The sequence below is a fragment of the Aptenodytes patagonicus genome, chromosome 2, assembly GCF_965638725.1.
Source record: "Aptenodytes patagonicus chromosome 2, bAptPat1.pri.cur, whole genome shotgun sequence".
Taxonomy (NCBI): Eukaryota; Metazoa; Chordata; class Aves; order Sphenisciformes; family Spheniscidae; genus Aptenodytes; species Aptenodytes patagonicus.
The window spans coordinates 140,212,777-140,231,145 of NC_134950.1; the positions used below are offsets into that span (position 1 = coordinate 140,212,777).

Consider the following 18,369-nt stretch of genomic DNA (forward strand, 5'->3'; position numbering starts at 1 on the left):
GCACACATTAATTAAACACCCCTGTACTGAGGCCAAAACGTTGCGATTGGGTGGTGTGTAAAGGATGTGGGATATTAATCTGATTCCTCTATGACTTAGTGTTCCCTCTGGCATTAAGCCTATGATCTCTTCTTTCTCCATGCATCTTTTATATAAACACCTCTCTCTTTTTAACTTACAGGCTGTATGTATGAAAAGGGACCTAGGCAGTTTTATGATGACACTTGTGTTGTTCCAGAGAAGTTTGACGGTATGTATAACACATCTCTCTTTCTTTTTCTTGTGTGGGGAGATGAAAAAGGAAGAGATGAGGGACTTTTCTCTGTTACTGATCAAAAAAGCTCAGTAACATTCCAATTTAGGATTCCTTAACACACCATTTGCGGTGCGCCCAACCAAAGCTGACCTTTGTCTCTTGAAACCAAAGTCTCCTTTTCAATAGGATGTCGTTCAACTTTTGCCAGTGAAAGATGCTGTATCCAGAGTTGTGGCAGAGGAGCTCAGTTCTGTACTGTTGAGAAGTAATAGGAGGATTTCCATTGCATTGATGATCACATATCGCTTGTTGTTTGAGATTTAATGAAAGCTGTTCTTATAATTAACAAAACGGTGGAGAAAGCAGCAGCTTTGGTTTTGCTGAGGATTAAGCCTCTTGTCTTGCTGTCTGTGAAGTGATGAATAGTGGGGAGTGAGTGTACAGGGCATTTTTGTTTTTGCGTCAGTGTATTTGCTCGACGTTGAACGTTGTACTAGTTTATTTTTCAGTGAGATTGATAAAAAATCAGTGATCTTTTCACAACACTACCCATTACAACAGATTTTTTTTCAAGAGAGATTCTGAGGTCAATTAAAATAAATGGCCAAAATTATCCTCAGTTACTCTGATGTAAAATCAGTTTCCTGGTGTAATTCAGTTGATTTCAGATTTATTTCATTATAGACAAAGTAGATGGACTCAGTATTTCTTGCTGGTGACTCTGTTAGTCTGCAACTTTGGGAAGTAATTTGGAGATCAGTTACTTAAATTTGCTAGAGTGGCTTCTTTGTGTTAGTGTATGTATGTCCAGCTTTATTTATTTTAACAGGAAAGATTAGATACTTTCTGATAAACTTGTGAACAGCTCTCTGACCATAGCTAGAAGTAGAGCTGGAGAACTCTTGGGGTTTTTCTCCTGCTTTATTTTGTTTGTTCTCCCCTGAGAATCACTTACATGGATTACAAAACTATTGCATGTCTAGCAGCATTTGTTGTGTTTGCTGAAGAATGGGAGACTCTAAAATGAAAGTAACCCAAAGAATTATACATTCCTCAAACAGAGGTATCACATGCATTCCAGGGTTGGTAAGGAATAGCAAGAAATAAATAGAAGATTTTAAAGAATATTAGACTTAACTGAAGATTGCTCAATCCAGTATTGCATTGTCACTGGATTGACACATTCACTGAAAGGGTGATTTATTGAAAGTCTGCTTTATACCCTGTTGGCGTGTAGGCTTCCCCCCCACTCCCCCCACCCCCCGCTTTTTGAAGCACATCATGTCAGGTTTTTTTCTTCCCCAAAAATGATTGTGGACCTGATCTGTTTTCAGTATCAGTGGCAAATTCATATTTACATTTATGGGAATGGGGTCAGACCCTGTACTACAAGAAGTTAAAACTCTTCAGGAGTAGCGTTTGTCTGTGTCTTTCTTGAAAATCCTTTTTGTTTCCTTGGGTTTTGTACAGGGAAAGGAATGAAAATGGAAAAGAAATACGAATAAAGTAAAAGAAATAAATGTTTGGAAATATTTGCGTGCTTGCAAAGCAAGCAGTCTGCTGCTAGCTTCTATGACTGTCCATTGAGAGAACACCTTGTACTCTAGAAGATTGATGTTGTGATACAAATAGGTGTGTTTATACTTGTAGCATGATGACTTTTGGTAAAAAATAGCAGATGTGTCGTCATGTTTTGGCCAGTAAAGCAAAAGTGGGATAAGCCCAGGACTAGTCTTGATGTTTCAGAAGTAGTTTCTCAGCTGCTTCATTTGAAATCAAAGATCGGCACAGGCGAAGAATCTGATCCTCTGTAATATTGCACTTGCTATTTGCGCGTTGCTCAGCTATCATTAAAAGAAAAAGCCTGTCTTTGAAAAAGAAGGCCTTTCAGGACTGGAACTTGAACCTCACATAAACCAAAAAGCCTTGTGTTGATTTATTTGTTTTCCACAGCTATTGACTCAATTTTCTTCCCTGATTACAAAAGGAAGTGCTCCATTTTTAATATTATTATTCTTACTTTCGCTACATGGAGCCATTCTGTAATGGCCATCAGAGCATCCTAATGTTGTGGTTAAATGTGAAGTCCTGGCTTTCCTTATTAAACAGGTCACACTGCTTATTGGAGGGTATTGCTGTTCTGGTAGTTGAAATGAGGAGTTTTACCAGCGTATCAAGGATTGCTGTCATCATGTGCAGAAAAATATATTCTCTGCTTCAGCATCAGACCTTTCAGCTGTTGTTGTTTGCATGAGTTGTTTAGTATGAATATGACTTAAAAACAACAGACACAGTATGGATGTCGCAGGATGGTTTTTCATTGGCAGTTTGTGGAACAGCTAGCAGAATATTATTGTTGTTTTTTAAAAGCTTCTTCTGGACTTGAACTTTTAGAAAAATTAACTTACTGCTTTTCAGGGGGAATACTAATCTAATATGTAGATATGAGTAAAAGTAATATGTGCTTATACGCAAGTCCAATATGCCACAGAGGAACTCGCGTATCTGCAGGATTTGCATACCTATACATAAAGCACATGCTGTTTAAGTCCAAGTCAAATACTTTGTCAAATTTTCCATAGAAGCATTTGCATGCAAAAGAAGTTTCACTCAATAGGGTTTTGCAGCTTTATGAAGCATACATTACATTTCCAAAACTAGGGCTTGTGCAAAGTATAGTACACAAATGCAGTTCTTCAGACATCAGAGTTGCTTACAAAAATAGTTCATGCTCTTTCAGATAGAGGATGTTGCAAAATGGTTTGCAAGCGAGATTTGCATGTATCGGAAGTAAATGGGGATAGGCTTAGGGAGACTTCCATAAGTCATGACTGAATTTAGGTAATTTGTAGTATATGAATATGTTGTTGTAAGAATGTTTACAATTAGCAACCGACAGGGGAATGTTGCATTTGTGGGTGGCTGGGTAGTAAGAATTCTTTCCCTCTGTTTTATTAACCCTAATGATTGCTTTGCTGGTTTATCTGACAAACCAAGTGATGATGCTTTTTGCGCATTGCTCATCTAATGTTGTTGCTATTCTGTGCAGGTGATGTCAAACAGGAGCCAGGCATGTACCGCGAGGGACCCACGTATCAACGGCGAGGCTCACTTCAGCTGTGGCAGTTCTTGGTAGCTCTTCTTGATGACCCGTCAAACTCTCACTTCATAGCGTGGACTGGCCGAGGCATGGAATTCAAGCTGATTGAGCCAGAGGAGGTGGGTTAGATGGACAGCATGCCCTGACATCCGCTGCCCCATCCTGCAAATTTAACAGTGCTCCTTTGGATTTAGGTCTTGTTTTCCTTCAATATTTTGCTCCAGTAGCACTTTAGAAGGGTGACAGGAAGGACTGGCAAGGGAAGTGCTTCATTTAGGACAGAGGTGTGGTTAAACGTATACTTGATTCCTAGTTCCACAAAGTAACAAAAATATTGCAAGTACTAGAGTTGCAAAACACTCGGCATTAACTGTGGGGCCCAGATTTTTCAGAACCACTTCATGGATAGAGCTGTGTTCCAAAATCCTTTGAAAACTTGTCCCTGAATAGTCTTTCAACATCAAATACTCAGTGTGAAGATGTGGGAACTTGGAACTTCTAGGCTGTAGAGTGAAAGACCCCATGTCTAACAGATGGCAAAAAAGGAGGTTAAGAACGTTAGGCAGTAAAATCCCATCAAAATTATATAAACCCCCCTCTTTTTAGAGTTGTCTTCAGAGTCTTCCTGCTTATATGTATCATTAGATTGTTTAGTGCACGCTTAGGTCCTAGCCTTGCAAACACTCATGCACATGCACAGCTCCCCTGAACCATGAAGGACTTGTGGGGTAGATAAAATTACTTGCATTCATGAACATTTGCTGAAGCATGACTTAGTTCACTTGTGTGATAAACAGGAATAAATTGAACATTTTATTACATAAACTTTTTTAGACTAGGTAACATTAAATAATCTATCCTGTGTTCTAAACAGCCATGGAAACTGCTAGAAAAATCTGTTGTGCCTGAATTTTATTGTAATACTGATGTGGATGATTTGATTAGGGTTGTCAAAAAGCAGCATCATCCTGGTTTACTTTTTTGCCCCTTGGACAGGGTTGGGTAATAGAGGAGACCACAGCAAATTTTCCATCAGGATCCCCTCTGAGTTAGAGCTGAGTAGGAAGGTTCGGGGGTGTAAGGCTGCTTCTGCGTTCCACCAGCTATTTCTGCTGTTTGCCATCCATCTGCTGGCATAAGCAATCTGAAGGCTTTCTTGCATTTAAGTTACATCGTCTGCCAACAGCCCTAAGGGGATGATAGAGTAGCTGGGGATGGAGACAGGACTGATGTCCCTTTCCTTCCCGACATGGTCTGCCTGAGGGGCAGGTTGCTGCAGGGACCTGTGTGCTGGCTCGGGTTTGTCTGAGCTTCCCTCACACTAGTGATAGTCACCATGGCAGATCTTGGTGTTGCGCATCTGAGGATTTGACCGCAGAACAGTCTCAGTCGATTTGATACCGAGACTTTGCTGGCAAGTCTGCGGCCTTAGCAGGCTACATGGACTTCTTAGTTGTGTGGCCTGGATCAGAACAGAGTGAAATCTTTGGAAAGGCTTTTGCTTGATTTTGGTGAGTGAGATACCTGATTTTTTTCCCCCTGCCCCAGTGTCAGTATTTTTTACCCTTTTAGTTTTGTCTTGTCTTTAAGGTATGTCCAAAGTTTTTCAAGATTGAAGAGATTTATTGAAAAATAGTTTCCAGCAGATGGTGCAAAAACTTTATAGATTTTATTAGCTAAGGAAGGGAAAGTAGCAAAACAAAACCCTAAGGTTTCCTTATTGTGTAATTCCCTGAAGAATTGGATATTCTGATTTAAGTTAACCAGATCACCTGCTTGTCTGACTTTGTAGCAGTTGCTTTGTGTTTTTGAGCAGCATTGCATCCAAGATCTGGAGGAGGCAGGCTACTTGAAACTTGCTCACTCCTGTGTGCTCTTAGGGAGTACAAAGGAGCCTAAGTTGTTTTCATATGAATGTCACGGATCTGACAGAAACTGTCGATTAAAATAAGAATAGCCTGTGGGAAGTTGCACACTTCTGGTGCTTGCCAAGTGTAAATTGAAGGGAAGTCAAAGAGCTTGTTGGTTCAGCTGCGGCAGGTTAGGATGTCAATGACATGACCTTTCCATTCCATCCCTTTCTGGAGGTTTATGCCCTTGTAGAATGGGTGACAACGAAACTGAATATGTATCAGCTCCTTGAGCACCATAGTTCATTCAGAAAGTAGATAACTGTGAACTGTGGAGGCTAAGAATTGAGCGTAGGTCCATTTATGCTGCCTTGTCACAGGGACAGTAACCTTCAGCAGGAAGGTGGGGTGGAAGGCTAGAAGCCTGAATCCCTTCCACAGAGCAAGACTTGATAAATGCTGTGCAGGTCAGGGACAGGAAGACTCGCTTACCAAGGCTACTTTTGGACCTGCTTGCTTATTTAGGAATGTCAAAATACCACACAATATAGCATATTCTCAACCATTATTTTGTTGTAGTTATCTTTGCTGTGTATTTATTTACTTATTATGCAAGCCTGTTATGTTGGGGACTTTTAGGACTCTGATTAATGCAGAAAAAAACTTGGCAGAAATAAACAGAGTGATACAGGCATGTGTTACAAAGCTGAATAGGCGAATCAAGGTTACTCACCTAGGCCAAATCTACAGCTGGAATAAACTGACAGGATTGGAGGTATGTTTCAATACAGCTGTAACATAGCTGAAGTTAGCAGAGCCATGATAATTTACATAAGCCTGAAAAACTGCACCATTGAAAGGAAATAATGTTTTAAAAAGAAATTTTAAAAATTATTGTCCAGATGGAGATCTAAGTCATGGATTTTGCTGCTGTTATTTAGTCACCTTCAATTCTCAGTGCTGCATGTCATCTGTGGTTTGCATCAAAAGGCTCCAGACACCTATGGGAAAGTTTCATAGAGCAGTCTGCAGAGAAGCTGCTTGGCCACTCTCTCCTTTTTCCAGAGCTATATGCATATGCACCTCTCAAACATTGTTATAAAATGTGCTTTAAAGAGTTCATCAGCTCTGACTTTTTTTCCCTCTGGTGACATGATAGTCATTTGTACAGCCAGTAATTGAAATGTCACCAACAGCTGATTATAATTTCAGGTGGGGAATAAGCAGTTAAGCTCTTCAAACAAAAGGTCTCTTTGTCCAGAACTACCTTTGGCAATAAAACAGGGAGCGTAAAGGCAAGTAGAAATCATAAGTCAGAGCAAAAGGCATATTGTTCTCTATGGAATGGCCTCCCGAGTTGCTTGCAACTCCCTTTTTATTATTATTTTTTTAAGGGAAATTATACAACTGCAACTATGAAATTTCTGTCCCATTCTTTATACTACCATACAGTTCTTCCAAGCGATTACCCTGCCTTCTCTGATAATTCATTTTCTTTGCTGAAGTAATATTTAAGACTGGGAGTTGGCTTTTGACTTGTATCTCCTAATAATCTCAACATCACTGTCATTCCAAGTACAGTCTGTATTAGGTCATGAACTAAGTGTGTATGTCTGTGTGTTTAATATAACTTAGTGTCCTGACAGCAAGGAAAACACAGGAATAGTACAATTATCCACAGTATCAATCTAAAGAAAAGTTTTCATCTTTCATGAAAGTTTTCTGGCGGAACTGGATAAATATTTTTTTGTGTATCATCTCTTTATACGGCTTTATTTTTTCATTGGTTTTCTTTATTAAAAACAAACAAAAAACCCCCAACCCTCCACCACATTTGCAAATGAGTAAGTCTGCTTCAAGTTCAATGGATGTCTGTGTGTCCAATTAAAAATCATAGTAGTACATGGGAAATTCAGGTCATGGCAACCTTTTCACTTGTGTTTATTTGTTGCACCTGCAAGGCTCCCCCTCCTCCATCCCCAAATAAAGTATCTGATGGTAAGACCTGCTTGTTAAATGCATTTAACAAATCAATGCTAATCCATTTTTGTGGCAGGTGGCACGTCGCTGGGGGATTCAGAAAAATAGGCCAGCTATGAACTATGATAAACTTAGCCGATCACTTCGCTATTATTATGAAAAGGGAATCATGCAAAAGGTGAGTAGCTAATTTTGTATTAAATTTCACCAGAGTGTTGCATGTTAATCCATAAGTCAGTTTACGAGGAGTACTTGTAACTGCATTGCTTAGGTAGGTTTTTCGTCTATTTAGGCAAACACTAAGCTTTTTCATCTACCAGGTCCAGTATATGCATCAAGATTTTTTTTTTCTATGTAAAAAATGTCTGTGGTTTTAGTTCACACAATGCACATCATGATTATAGAGAAAGAGGTAACATTCGAAAATATCCAAAAGAGCTTCCTGGCACCTGGGAAAGGCAAACAGTAGAGTACGCTATGAATAATGTTTTGCAGATCTAAATTAGCTGCCCAGCACTTGGGTACTTTGGTAAGTGCAAGATAGGGGAGAAAAATGATACCTATTAACATACCAAATACTTTAATATTTTACCAATAGTGTTGTAATAATACCATTTTTAAGTGGAATTTAATATTTTATAATAGGCTGAATTATGAGAAATATTTAACAATAATTTATATATAACAGTCTGGTCTTGCTGACAGTATTCAACCCGTCCTTCTACTGTGGCTTGCTGATTTACATGTATGTTTTTAAATCTTGCTATGTAGTACTACGTAGATTGACTGAGAAATCAATAGGAGAGACCTATCTGCTGCATCTACAAAACTGGCAGGTGTGACCAAAGATCATAATGAACACCTTGTGCTGTAAAACTTGTTCCGTATCTTTTCACATTAGTTTTGTGACCTGTGATGACTAACATGTTTAAACCTGCCATTTGCCAATTCCATGAATGGAAACAATGTTCTCGGCTCAAGTTACTGGGCAACTTTTCCAGTAGGTTTTGTGAAGTCTCAGTTTGGAGTTGCCTGTTACAGGTTCTCTTGCTTTGATTATGGGACTGTTGTAGCGCTCTCCTTTTTCGCTATCCAGGAATCAATTTGGACAACGATCTTGGGCTAGTATTGGCTTGTGGTACTTGAGCAGCACAGTGCCTCATCCATTTTTTTGTGTCACATAACTGTGCATTGAGTCTTTGTAAAGTGGACTGGAGACTGGGTCCAGTCGGGGAGAAGCAGAAACGCTTGATTTTGCTGGGTGGTGCTTCAGGCAGAGGAGGTCCTCGTTGCAGGTTACAGCTCAGCTCCATAGGCAATTGTGCCGGCACAGTTCAAAGGCAGCACAGAGGCAAGAATAAGTAGCAAAGAGAGTGAAACAAGTTGAAAAGGTGGGGACGGGAATGCTGTAAGGCTGATAATGCTGCCCAACCCACACATCCATTTAATATGGCAAGTTTACAAGTACTTCTGACAGGTAGCTTGCTACCTCTTAAACTACTACTTTATTATCTACAAGAATGTATTTAACACACATTTTAAAAGCTTGTTTGGATGCTTATTTTTCTGACAGCAATGTCTGAGGTTTGCCCTGGGATCACCCTATCTGGCCAGTTAGTGTATGTTAAAAACTAATGGTGGTTGTAGATTCATAGCAGGTTTCTTTACTGCAACATTTGTATGCACATTTTTTCCCCTTTTGTTTTAAGTTAAGCAATGATAACAGGTTATGCAAATGCCAGATTTCTGAATGCAGCCTTCAGTCTGTCAAACTTGCTGACATTAATTTGATGAAAAAAATTCTACTGCAGATACAGTCTCTACCAAAACTTTACATTATTTTTAGAATAAATAAGCTGAAAATTTAAGGAGGTGCTTCAGACTATTTTGCACCCATAAGAATAGAGTTAAGTTTGCAACACTTTTGCCACCTTCATTCACTCACTTCCAATGCTGTGCTGGAGTTGCAAGAAGCAGACAATATGATCTTTATTTTAAAATAATTTTAGTAAACCGTGAGCATGCAACATGGTTCATATTTTTTAACATAATTCTTTAAATAAGGTGCTTGAGAAGACACTATATTGACTTTTTTTTAAAAATAAGACAATAATTCTGTATTGTTTTTATCATTCTTCAGCTTCTAGGAAGATGAAGCACAGACATGTAATGCTATTTCTGAGTAAGGGAAAACTTTAGGATCTTTGGACAAATTGTCCCTCCATAAGCAAATCCAAATGTCCCAGCTTTGCATGAGCAATTGCTAAGTACATATTAGCCTACGTATTTGCTTATGCTGTCCCTGTACAATCAGCATGCACTGTAACTAAGTGCTTTTATACTCAAGTATGAATCAATCTGCGTAAAGTGAAATTCAGATCTCTGTCATGCAACGTGATTTTTTTTTTCCACTTCACACACAGAGTGTTGGACTTAGTAATTTTATTTTGCCACTGTAGTGACAATTTGTTTACATTTTCCAATAAGAACAGTTCCATTTGTGGTTAAGTATAGGAAAAGATCACAAACAAAAGTTTGGAAGTAGAATACCTAGTCCATCTTCCAACAGGATATCACGTGTGGCAAAACCAAGAGTGTTCTGCACAGTCTGCTTCTGCAGATCCCTGTTGTCTTTGCTAGGTCATTGCCTTACCAGTTCTGCTGCCGTGTTATTAATTGCGTAACGAAGGTGAGTTCTTCACAAGACTGTTGAACTTGGAGTTGCAAAACCACGAGGCCTTACGCTGCATCTTTTTGTCCCTTCTCTTGTCCTAAGGTGGCTGGAGAAAGATACGTCTACAAGTTTGTTTGCGACCCTGAAGCGCTTTTCTCCATGGCTTTTCCAGACAACCAGCGCCCCTTACTGAAGACTGACATGGAGCGTCACATCAATGAGGAGGACACTGTACCTCTGTCCCACTTTGATGAGAGCATGGTCTACATGCAGGACGGTGGCTGCTGCAACACCCACCCCTATAACGAAGGCTATGTCTATTAACAACAGTGACAGTGAAGGGGATGTTTCCCCCCTCCCTTAGGCTTCTCCTCTTTCACAAGACCCAGAGGAAAGCTGACTCGACTTCAGTTTGTTTTTTAAATAGTACACTAAAAGGGGCTTTTCCTGTTGCATTACTCCTATGGTCTGCCATGGACAGCGCACTTTATTTGAAAGGGGAGGGTTGGAACCTAAACGTTATTCTGTGTAACAGGAGGAAAAGGGTGGGTTTGCTTTTTACTTAAGTTTGGGAAGGGAACATACAGGTTTTAAGTACAAAAAAGCTATATCATGTCTGTTTTGTTTCATATCAGCATAAGATATTGTACATTTTCTCTGGGTATCCATAGTACAGTTAATTCTCATTGTGCAAAATAACCACTTGATGATGATATCAGCACAGCATGCCTAGGGCATTTGTTTCTTGCCATTCTTACTTGTCTTTCTGCAGTTAAAAAAGAGAAGCAAAGCATATACCACAGCATTTAATTTAGAAGTTTTTTGTTTGTTTGTTTGGGTTTTTTTGGTATGGCCTCAAAAAAAAAAAAACCTGTTTAATGGCAGAGTGGCTGTAAATACAGTGACCAAGCAAAATCCCTGACTTCACACTGCAAGCCACATGCCGTATCTGGTGCCACGTTGCTATACATATATGGCCCATGCTATGGCTTAGACCTGTCAAGATCCATTTGAGGGTAGTAATTACGTGTGGTAGGCTTTCTGATGATCATGTCAGCATTAAATACAGGATCATGATCGGGACGGAGAAAACATTTTGTATCCTTCCATTTCCTTTGGTACATAAATAAGTTATTTAATCAATAGGAATTAACTGTACTAAGTCACATATCTAATTATGCTGTTTAGACACAGCAAGCACTCCTTGAGAAAAATATCCAATACACTAAATAGGTACTTTAGTAATTTTTAGACACGGTACCCATTAATATGCATTTAAACCTTTTACTGCTGTGTTATGTTGATAACATATATAAATACTAGATAATGCTAATGCTTCTGCTGCTGTCTTTTTCTGTAATATTCTCTTTGATGCTGAATTTACTATGACCATTTATAAGCAATGCTGTAACTACAGGTAGCATTTCAGGACAAAATAGATGACTTGAACCATTTATTGCTTAGAAAATAGCTTACGCCATAGCTGTGCTATAAGCAGCTTTTATGCGCATCCACAAATGACTAGTAAGCTTCAGCTTGCTAAGGAAAGCTCTGCAGAACCTTTTGTAATTTTTGGTGGAACAGAGACTTAGATGAACTGTCAAAGAATACCATGAAGTCGCTGTATGACGTTGTAGTGCTGGCACTGATGTTACCAATCAACTTGTTTTGGACACTAAATGTAAATGTGATCAGATATGCTCGGAAGACAATTTAAATTTTGAGGGTTTTGGGGGGTTTTTTTGTTATTTTTTCAAATTGTTTTATTTTTTGAGAGGGGTAATCTTGAACACAAGCCACACACACTATTCTGTATGTAAAATGAAGGAGGAAAAAAAAAAAAGCAAGCCCTGACAAAACCCCAAAAGTTTTAAATATTTAGGAGCACCTTCTCTGAAATATAATATTTCCTAGTTTGAAGGGAGGGAGAGGGGGTAAGATCTGGATTTCATTTTTTGCCCAGTGAAATTTAAATATGTGTTAATATGGAGTACCTCATTTTCCTATATTCCCGAGAAGTGGGAGGAAAATGAATGCATAACCATAAAACAACAAGAATAGTTTTCATCATAATGGATGGATTTCAAAGACAATCCTAGGTGGTGGGTTAATTTTCCATCCTCTGTCAGTTAAGACACTAGTTAAGCTATGAATATTTTAATATGCAGTTAATCAAAACTAAAGAAGTAATGGTCACTAGAAACCACAGGTGCATAAAAAACATTTGGGCAGGTATTTAATTTACTCAGAACCATAAGACAACATATTTTATGGGAGTGTATATATGCCTTAATATGTCACCTAATTCCATCATCCGTAAGTCTCAATGGCACTTAAATTTTCGGTGATCAACCCAGAATCAGAAGTCTAAAATTGCAGAATTAGCAAAAAGGAAAGGGAAAAGGTTGAGTAAGATTGTTTAAAAAAATGTGGTTTCCATTGAAATAAGGTTCAAATGAAACATGCTTTGATGAAAAGTCCTTGGATTGGTTTTGGTTCTTTAATGTCAGCACGGAGCGCCTCTTGCCTGTGGCAGGATGTGGGTATTTGGGAAAGGGGTTGGACAAAAAAGGAAAAAAAGGAAAAAAAAAAAGGAAAAAAAATGCATCAAATGTGTAATATTTAAGAAGAAATATATATATATCTGTATATGGTAGTGACTCACTGAACAAAACAAGCAATCAGACCAACATTACATGATCTCTCAGCAGAAGATATAAAAGTCTTTCACTGAACTGATTAACCCTTTTTAAAATGTACCTAAGAGGTTTATTTAAAGTCTGTTTTTATTCCACTTTTTTGTTTGTTTGGGGGGGGTTTTTTGTTTGTTTGGGGTTTTCAGGTAGAATAATAAATCTGGCAGCTGATTTCTGCAAGATTGTTGTGTATTGGATTCCTAACCATTTGGACTGGAGAGGCCCCTGCAGTAAGGTCCTTTTGGAAGAGGAGATGATGGCCTGTTCCCAGTGCCTAGAATGGCTTCCTGCAAAATGTAACCAAAAAAAAAAAAAAAAAAAAAAAAAGAGAAGTGAGGAGTATGTACAATTCATGTGTATGTATATATGAGTTATAGCCAGGCATTAGATTGCCAAAGCATCGTATTTGACTGACAAAAGGGAGGAGGATGGTCTATGTAAATTTAGAGAAAGATTGATTCCGACTAAGAACACTTACACATTTTCACAGGGCATTTTAATACCCTACTGAATTTGAATGTGGGGTGTTTGGGGCTGGGGTGGGGGTGCTGGGTTTTCGTTTGGTTGGTTGGGTTTTTTTTGGTTTTGTTTTCAAGCTGTGCCACAAGTGGAGGGAAAACACAGGCTTCACCTGTGTTTTTAGGAGGAGCTGTAATGGAGTTAGCTTGTGCGTGTTTGCTTGTGCATCTTTTTGCTGCCCAGAGCAGTGGGCAGCCCAGGGTAGTGCTACTGTGAAGCAAATCCAGGAGGCCCAAGATTGGCAAGACCCAGGCACTGTGGTACGGCTGTAGGTGCTCGGGTTTCCTCTGCCGTGACAGTTCAGTTGCACCGGTAGCTGAACGGAGGTGAAATTAGATAAGGACTTGGCAGATCCCCTCAGAATCCATTTGTGAGAGTTAAGGTTACAGGTTTAGGGCAATGCTCAAATTTTGCTTTAGGGATATGACTTTCCATGACAGACAGCCTAAGCCTTTTCTCTCCAAGGTCACACCAGTCTAACTTTCCCACACACCAACTACAGTGCAAATCTTAATATCACGTTCTCTGGAAGCATGAATTTCATATGCTTGTCAGACCAAATCTGCCTGCTTTACTTACAGTTGGCTGCTGTGGTAACCTAGGGGAAATTGGAATACAGGAACATTAAGGATCGTTTTCTCTAGTAATTCCCTGCAAAGAGCCTTTTGCTCAGAATCTTTTCGTCTTTGGGATTCTCTGGTACCTGGGACTATTCCCCAGGGATTAGTGCTTAGAGTTTTATTGCCCTTGACATCTGACTGGTTTGGGCTGCAAGTCCATCTTCACAGGACAATATCAACTAGTAAATATTTTTGCCTTGTTTGTGGTTTTTTGTTTGTTTTTTAATAGCAGGAAATAGATCAATGTGTGCAAAAGGTATTATGAAGAAATCTTGGAATTGTTAATGGCTATACTTTCTGCTCTGAAGAGCATTAGCTTCAGTTCACGTACTACAGGTAATAGCACCCATGAACAGCCCTATTCAGTGCTCACATTAATATCACTGAGGACTTTTCCAAATAATCTCCTCCAAAGATGTAATTAATATGGTATCTTACACGCGAAGAATCATCACTGAAATACCCCACTTGCGTCTAGCTGTAAGAGCCTAGGAGCTTAATTTCTCAGTTCTCTTCACTGGTTGCTTGGCATTTTTTTGTTGTGTGTGGTTTTTTGGTTTTGTTTTTTGGTTGGGTTTTTTTTTTATCAGAGGCTACTCTGCTTGGAAACGAGGTAGCAGCTGGGAGCAGGTGCCTGTGCCTCAGAAACTCCAGTTCAAAGTCCCCTGCGTTTTGCTAAGATACCAGGCTGAGAACTGAAGCATCTGCAATACATAACTGAGCCCTGCCCTCCCTGTTCTCTTACAGAAGAGGGAACTACAGTCCATCGTCTTCTGTTGCTTCTGCTTCAGGAGTGATAATCCCTGGCAGAGCAGGGGGATGGAAAGCTAGGGGCAGTAGCATTTTAAAACTACAAGGTTACGCAGAGGATGTCTGTCAGATCCCTAAGGATCACAAATGCATCAGCAAAGCACTGTACCTTACCACCCAGCTTTCCTGACTGCGTAGGTAGGTAAAGTTAACTTCATCTTTTACTTCAGGAGGTTGAAATATTGGTTTCCCCCTTGAACACCAATTTAATTTCTGTGGGAAGGAAATATCTGTGCCATCTTCTTATGTAATAGTCTGAAAATGCATTTGAAGAGTCTCGCTGACATTTTCCCAAAGAACTATTTTTGTGTGAAAATGACACAACAAACATCACCAAAAGAAGGGGTAAATAAACTCCGGGAAGGTATCCGTACACCATGTTCTCCAAAACTATAGCGTTATTTACCCTAGAAATGTATCATGTCTTTAATACTGCTGCAGTATTATCCTTATTACATACTTTCATGGGACTGACGTCAAAAATACACAGCATACCCTGATGTTTTTTTGGGAAATGAGCTTCCTGCTGTTAATAGAGGTCACAGGCAGGTACCCCTGAGGCAGAGTCACAATCAAGCATTTGGATCTGGTAAGCCATAATTCTATGTCATTGCTCTTGCAAAGCTCTGTGGGCATTTCTGCCCGTGTCCATGCTTTTTAGTTGCATGGTAGAGAGGTAATTACAGCCATTGGTTGTTTGGGTTTGGGTTTTTTTTGTTTGTTTTGTTAGTTTATGAGTAGCTATGGTTTGTTCTGTTTCAGAAGAAAAGTGCCAATGTATGTCTTTCCACGCTCCAGGTAACCAGGTAGATACTTGGGGTCCAAAATAGAATTTTTGCTGTGTATTCCACAGTACAGGCTATGGCAGTTCCTTGCTGCTGCTCTAAAAAGGAAAGAGTAGAGGTGATTTCACTGTTTTCTTTCCCCCTCCCCTCCGTGATAGGACCCAGCTGATCTGTCTGGAGATAGTTTAAACCAATTCTTCACTCGCCCATGATGTTTTAGCGAACAGTGCGCTTGTTCGTTAGTTCATGGCACTTTATAGAAGCTCGGGTACAGAGTTGAGTGTTTTAGATGTACTGCAAAGGGCTCTCCATGCTGGCTTTCAGTCGAAGCCTTGCATGGGGAGTGGCATATGGCTACACGACCTAGAGGCAGGAGGAGGTGTTTTTGCAGAGATGCCAGCTCCTCAGAGCTTGAGGCGTTTGCTGAAATACGCAGTTAAGGCTGCTGCCTGGCCGGCTGGGGTGAGCCTGCCCTGGAAGACCTGGCGAGGAGCTCTGTGTGCAAGTAGAAAGCCAGAGAGAGTGTGATCCCAGCATGCCTGGGAAAAAGTCTGTCGGGGGCAATCTGGCCCTACTAACTAGCTAATCCAGAGCTCATGATTAGTACAGGAAGGAGGAGGTTATATGACCGATATAGTAAATCACAGAGATAATTATTTGAAAGACATGCTGCAGCAGAATCATAAGAAATGATGGAAAGTAATAAACTCTGTAAACAGCAGTGATTTTTAAGACCCCAGTGCTTGTGGGAGTGCTTCAGGAAAAGGAAGAGAGAAAGTAAAACACAGAAAGGGACAATAATATTAGATGAGAACAGGAGTCAAATCATGAACTGCATTAGGGGACCTGGAAGATTGCAGTGTTTTAGATAAGGAAAGGACTAAGATAAGCATAGAGTCAGTAAACTGAGATAAGAGCAAGAGAGAGAAGGTAATTGGAGGCACTGCACTTTGTGGTCAGTGGGCCAAATGTGTTAGGCTAACAGAGCTGCACCAGGGATGTGTTTGGCCCCGGTGGTATATCCCTAAGGACAGGAATATCAGAACTGACTTTGGAGTGATTGTTTATAATTTAGTGAAACCATCTGCACAGTGTTTAGTAGCTGTTAAAAGAGCAAACAAGATATTGGAATATGCAGAGAGTGTTCTGGGCTATAAATGTAGTGACTTTATTGTCCCACTATATTAAAAAAAAAAACCCAACCAAACAGAAAGAATACCTCACAGAACGTTGTGGTTTAACCCCAGCTGGCAACTAAGCACCACACAGCCGCTCGCTCACTCTCCCCCAGTGGGATGGGGGAGAGAATCGGAAGGGTAACAGTGAGAAAACTCGGTTGAGATAAAGACAGTTTAATAGGTAAAGCAAAAGCCGCGCACGCAAGCAAAGCAAAACAAGGAATTCATTCACTCCTTCCCATCAGCAGGCAGGTGTTCAGCCATCTCCAGGAAAGCAGCGCTCCATCACATGTAACGGTTGCTTGGGAAGACAAACGCCATCACTCTGAACATCCCCCCCTTCCTTCTTCTTCCCCCAGCTTTATATACTGAGCATGACATCACATGGTGTGGAACATCCCTTTGGTCAGTTGGGGTCAGCTGTCCCAGCTGTGTCCCCTCCCAACTTCTTGTGCCCCCCAGCCTACTCGCTGGTGGGGTGGGGTGAGAAGCAGAAAAGGCCCTGACTCTGTGTCAGCACTGCTCAGCAATAACTGAAACATGCCTGTGTTATCAACACTGTTTTCAGCACAAATCCAAAACACAGCCCCATACTAGCTACTGTGAAGAAAATTAACTCTATCCCAGCCAAAACCAGCACACAGGATAATGGGTCAGATTGTGGGTTGGTGTAAATCAGCTTGGTTTCCTCGAAGTCAGCTAAGTAGCTTTATGCTAACAGAGTCTGTAGCCTGTTTTTAGTAATGTGTATGCCTATCTAGTGTGGTATATACACAGGATACTTTTACTTGTTACATTATTCAGAAAGATATACGAATGATCAAGGCCTGGGGCGTAGCATGAGACCAATAATAAAAGATGAAATTAAACAAAAATATGTGTTCTGAATTCTACTGATGTAGCCAGCTCATTCCATTTTTGTATAAAGCGCTCTGCTGGAGCTCTATACATCCCTTTAATTCCTACAGTGGTCTTTTGTGACCAATGCTGGCAGACTGTACATGCTGGAGTCCCTGCTACAAGTGGCTCAACATTGGTCTCTGCAAAGGTGGCTGGGATTTGTAGGGTCAGGCTGCCTTCCAAGCTGTTCACGAAGATCATGTGGACATTTAGAAGTCTTAAGGAGCTGGAAAGCTTCCAGCCATTCTCAGGACTAGCAAATTTCAGGTACATTGCAGATTTGGCCACAAAAGCTAGGCTTGCAAATGAATTTCAGCCACTGCTCTGCTCCATATGACAAAGGCTCTGTGAGCCCAGCCACAAGTATTTAGGATATCTAAGGGCCATCACAAAATCTTTCAAAAGCTGGTCAGCTGAACCAGGGCTTCTACGCTTCCTGCAAGAATGAAATGTGGGAGAGACAAAATAAGTGAAGACCTAGATCTGCATCTACAGAGAAATAAAATGAAGAACACCTTTGTATTATTATTTCAGAGTTTCAGCGTGACACTGCAGGAGGGAGTTCATAGGAGCTGAGGCAGTTAAACGTTTCCTTGGAGCCCAGAATAGATACCTACACCCAGAAAAGGATTGTTAGTTTTATGTAGTGCATGCATGTGCCTGCTCAGCATTCAAGCTTTTGTGTTTTTTTTTTTTTTTTTTTTTTTTTTGGTGTTTAATTCTTAATATGTAGGGGAATATTCTGCTCAGTAACAAGTTATCTTTTAGACACTCTAATGCTCTACTTCATAGTACATAAAGTTTCTTTGTGAATCCAACCTTAATGACTGAAGAAGCACCGCCACATAAGGAAAGGTCAGTTCCTGGAACTATGCAATCCGTTAAACTCAGTAGTTTCTACAATCGTGATCTAGCCTTGGGTAAGTGACGTAGCTTGGCTGTGGCAAAACCAGTCCTTGAACCTCAACTTGGCTCGTTAATGCTTTATGCTAGCTAAATGA

The 18,369-nt window shown here is 40.1% G+C and overlaps 1 protein-coding gene across 5 annotated transcripts in view; it reads left to right on the forward strand.

The window, feature by feature from the left end:
* The window catches only part of ETV1 (ETS variant transcription factor 1), a 67,962-nt gene extending 55,226 nt beyond the window's left edge, over positions 1–12,736 (forward strand). For 4 of the 5 annotated variants that reach the window (XM_076331412.1, XM_076331410.1, XM_076331411.1 and 1 more), the window contains 4 exons: positions 180–250; positions 3,306–3,475; positions 7,263–7,364; positions 9,963–12,736. In XM_076331412.1, coding sequence (XP_076187527.1) covers positions 180–250; positions 3,306–3,475; positions 7,263–7,364; positions 9,963–10,184 — 565 coding nt within the window. In that variant the 3' untranslated portion in view covers positions 10,185–12,736. The remainder of the gene's footprint in view (positions 1–179; positions 251–3,305; positions 3,476–7,262; positions 7,365–9,962) is intronic. The other variant, XM_076331413.1, reaches the window with a different exon arrangement.
* The last annotated feature ends 5,633 nt before the right edge of the window (positions 12,737–18,369 follow it).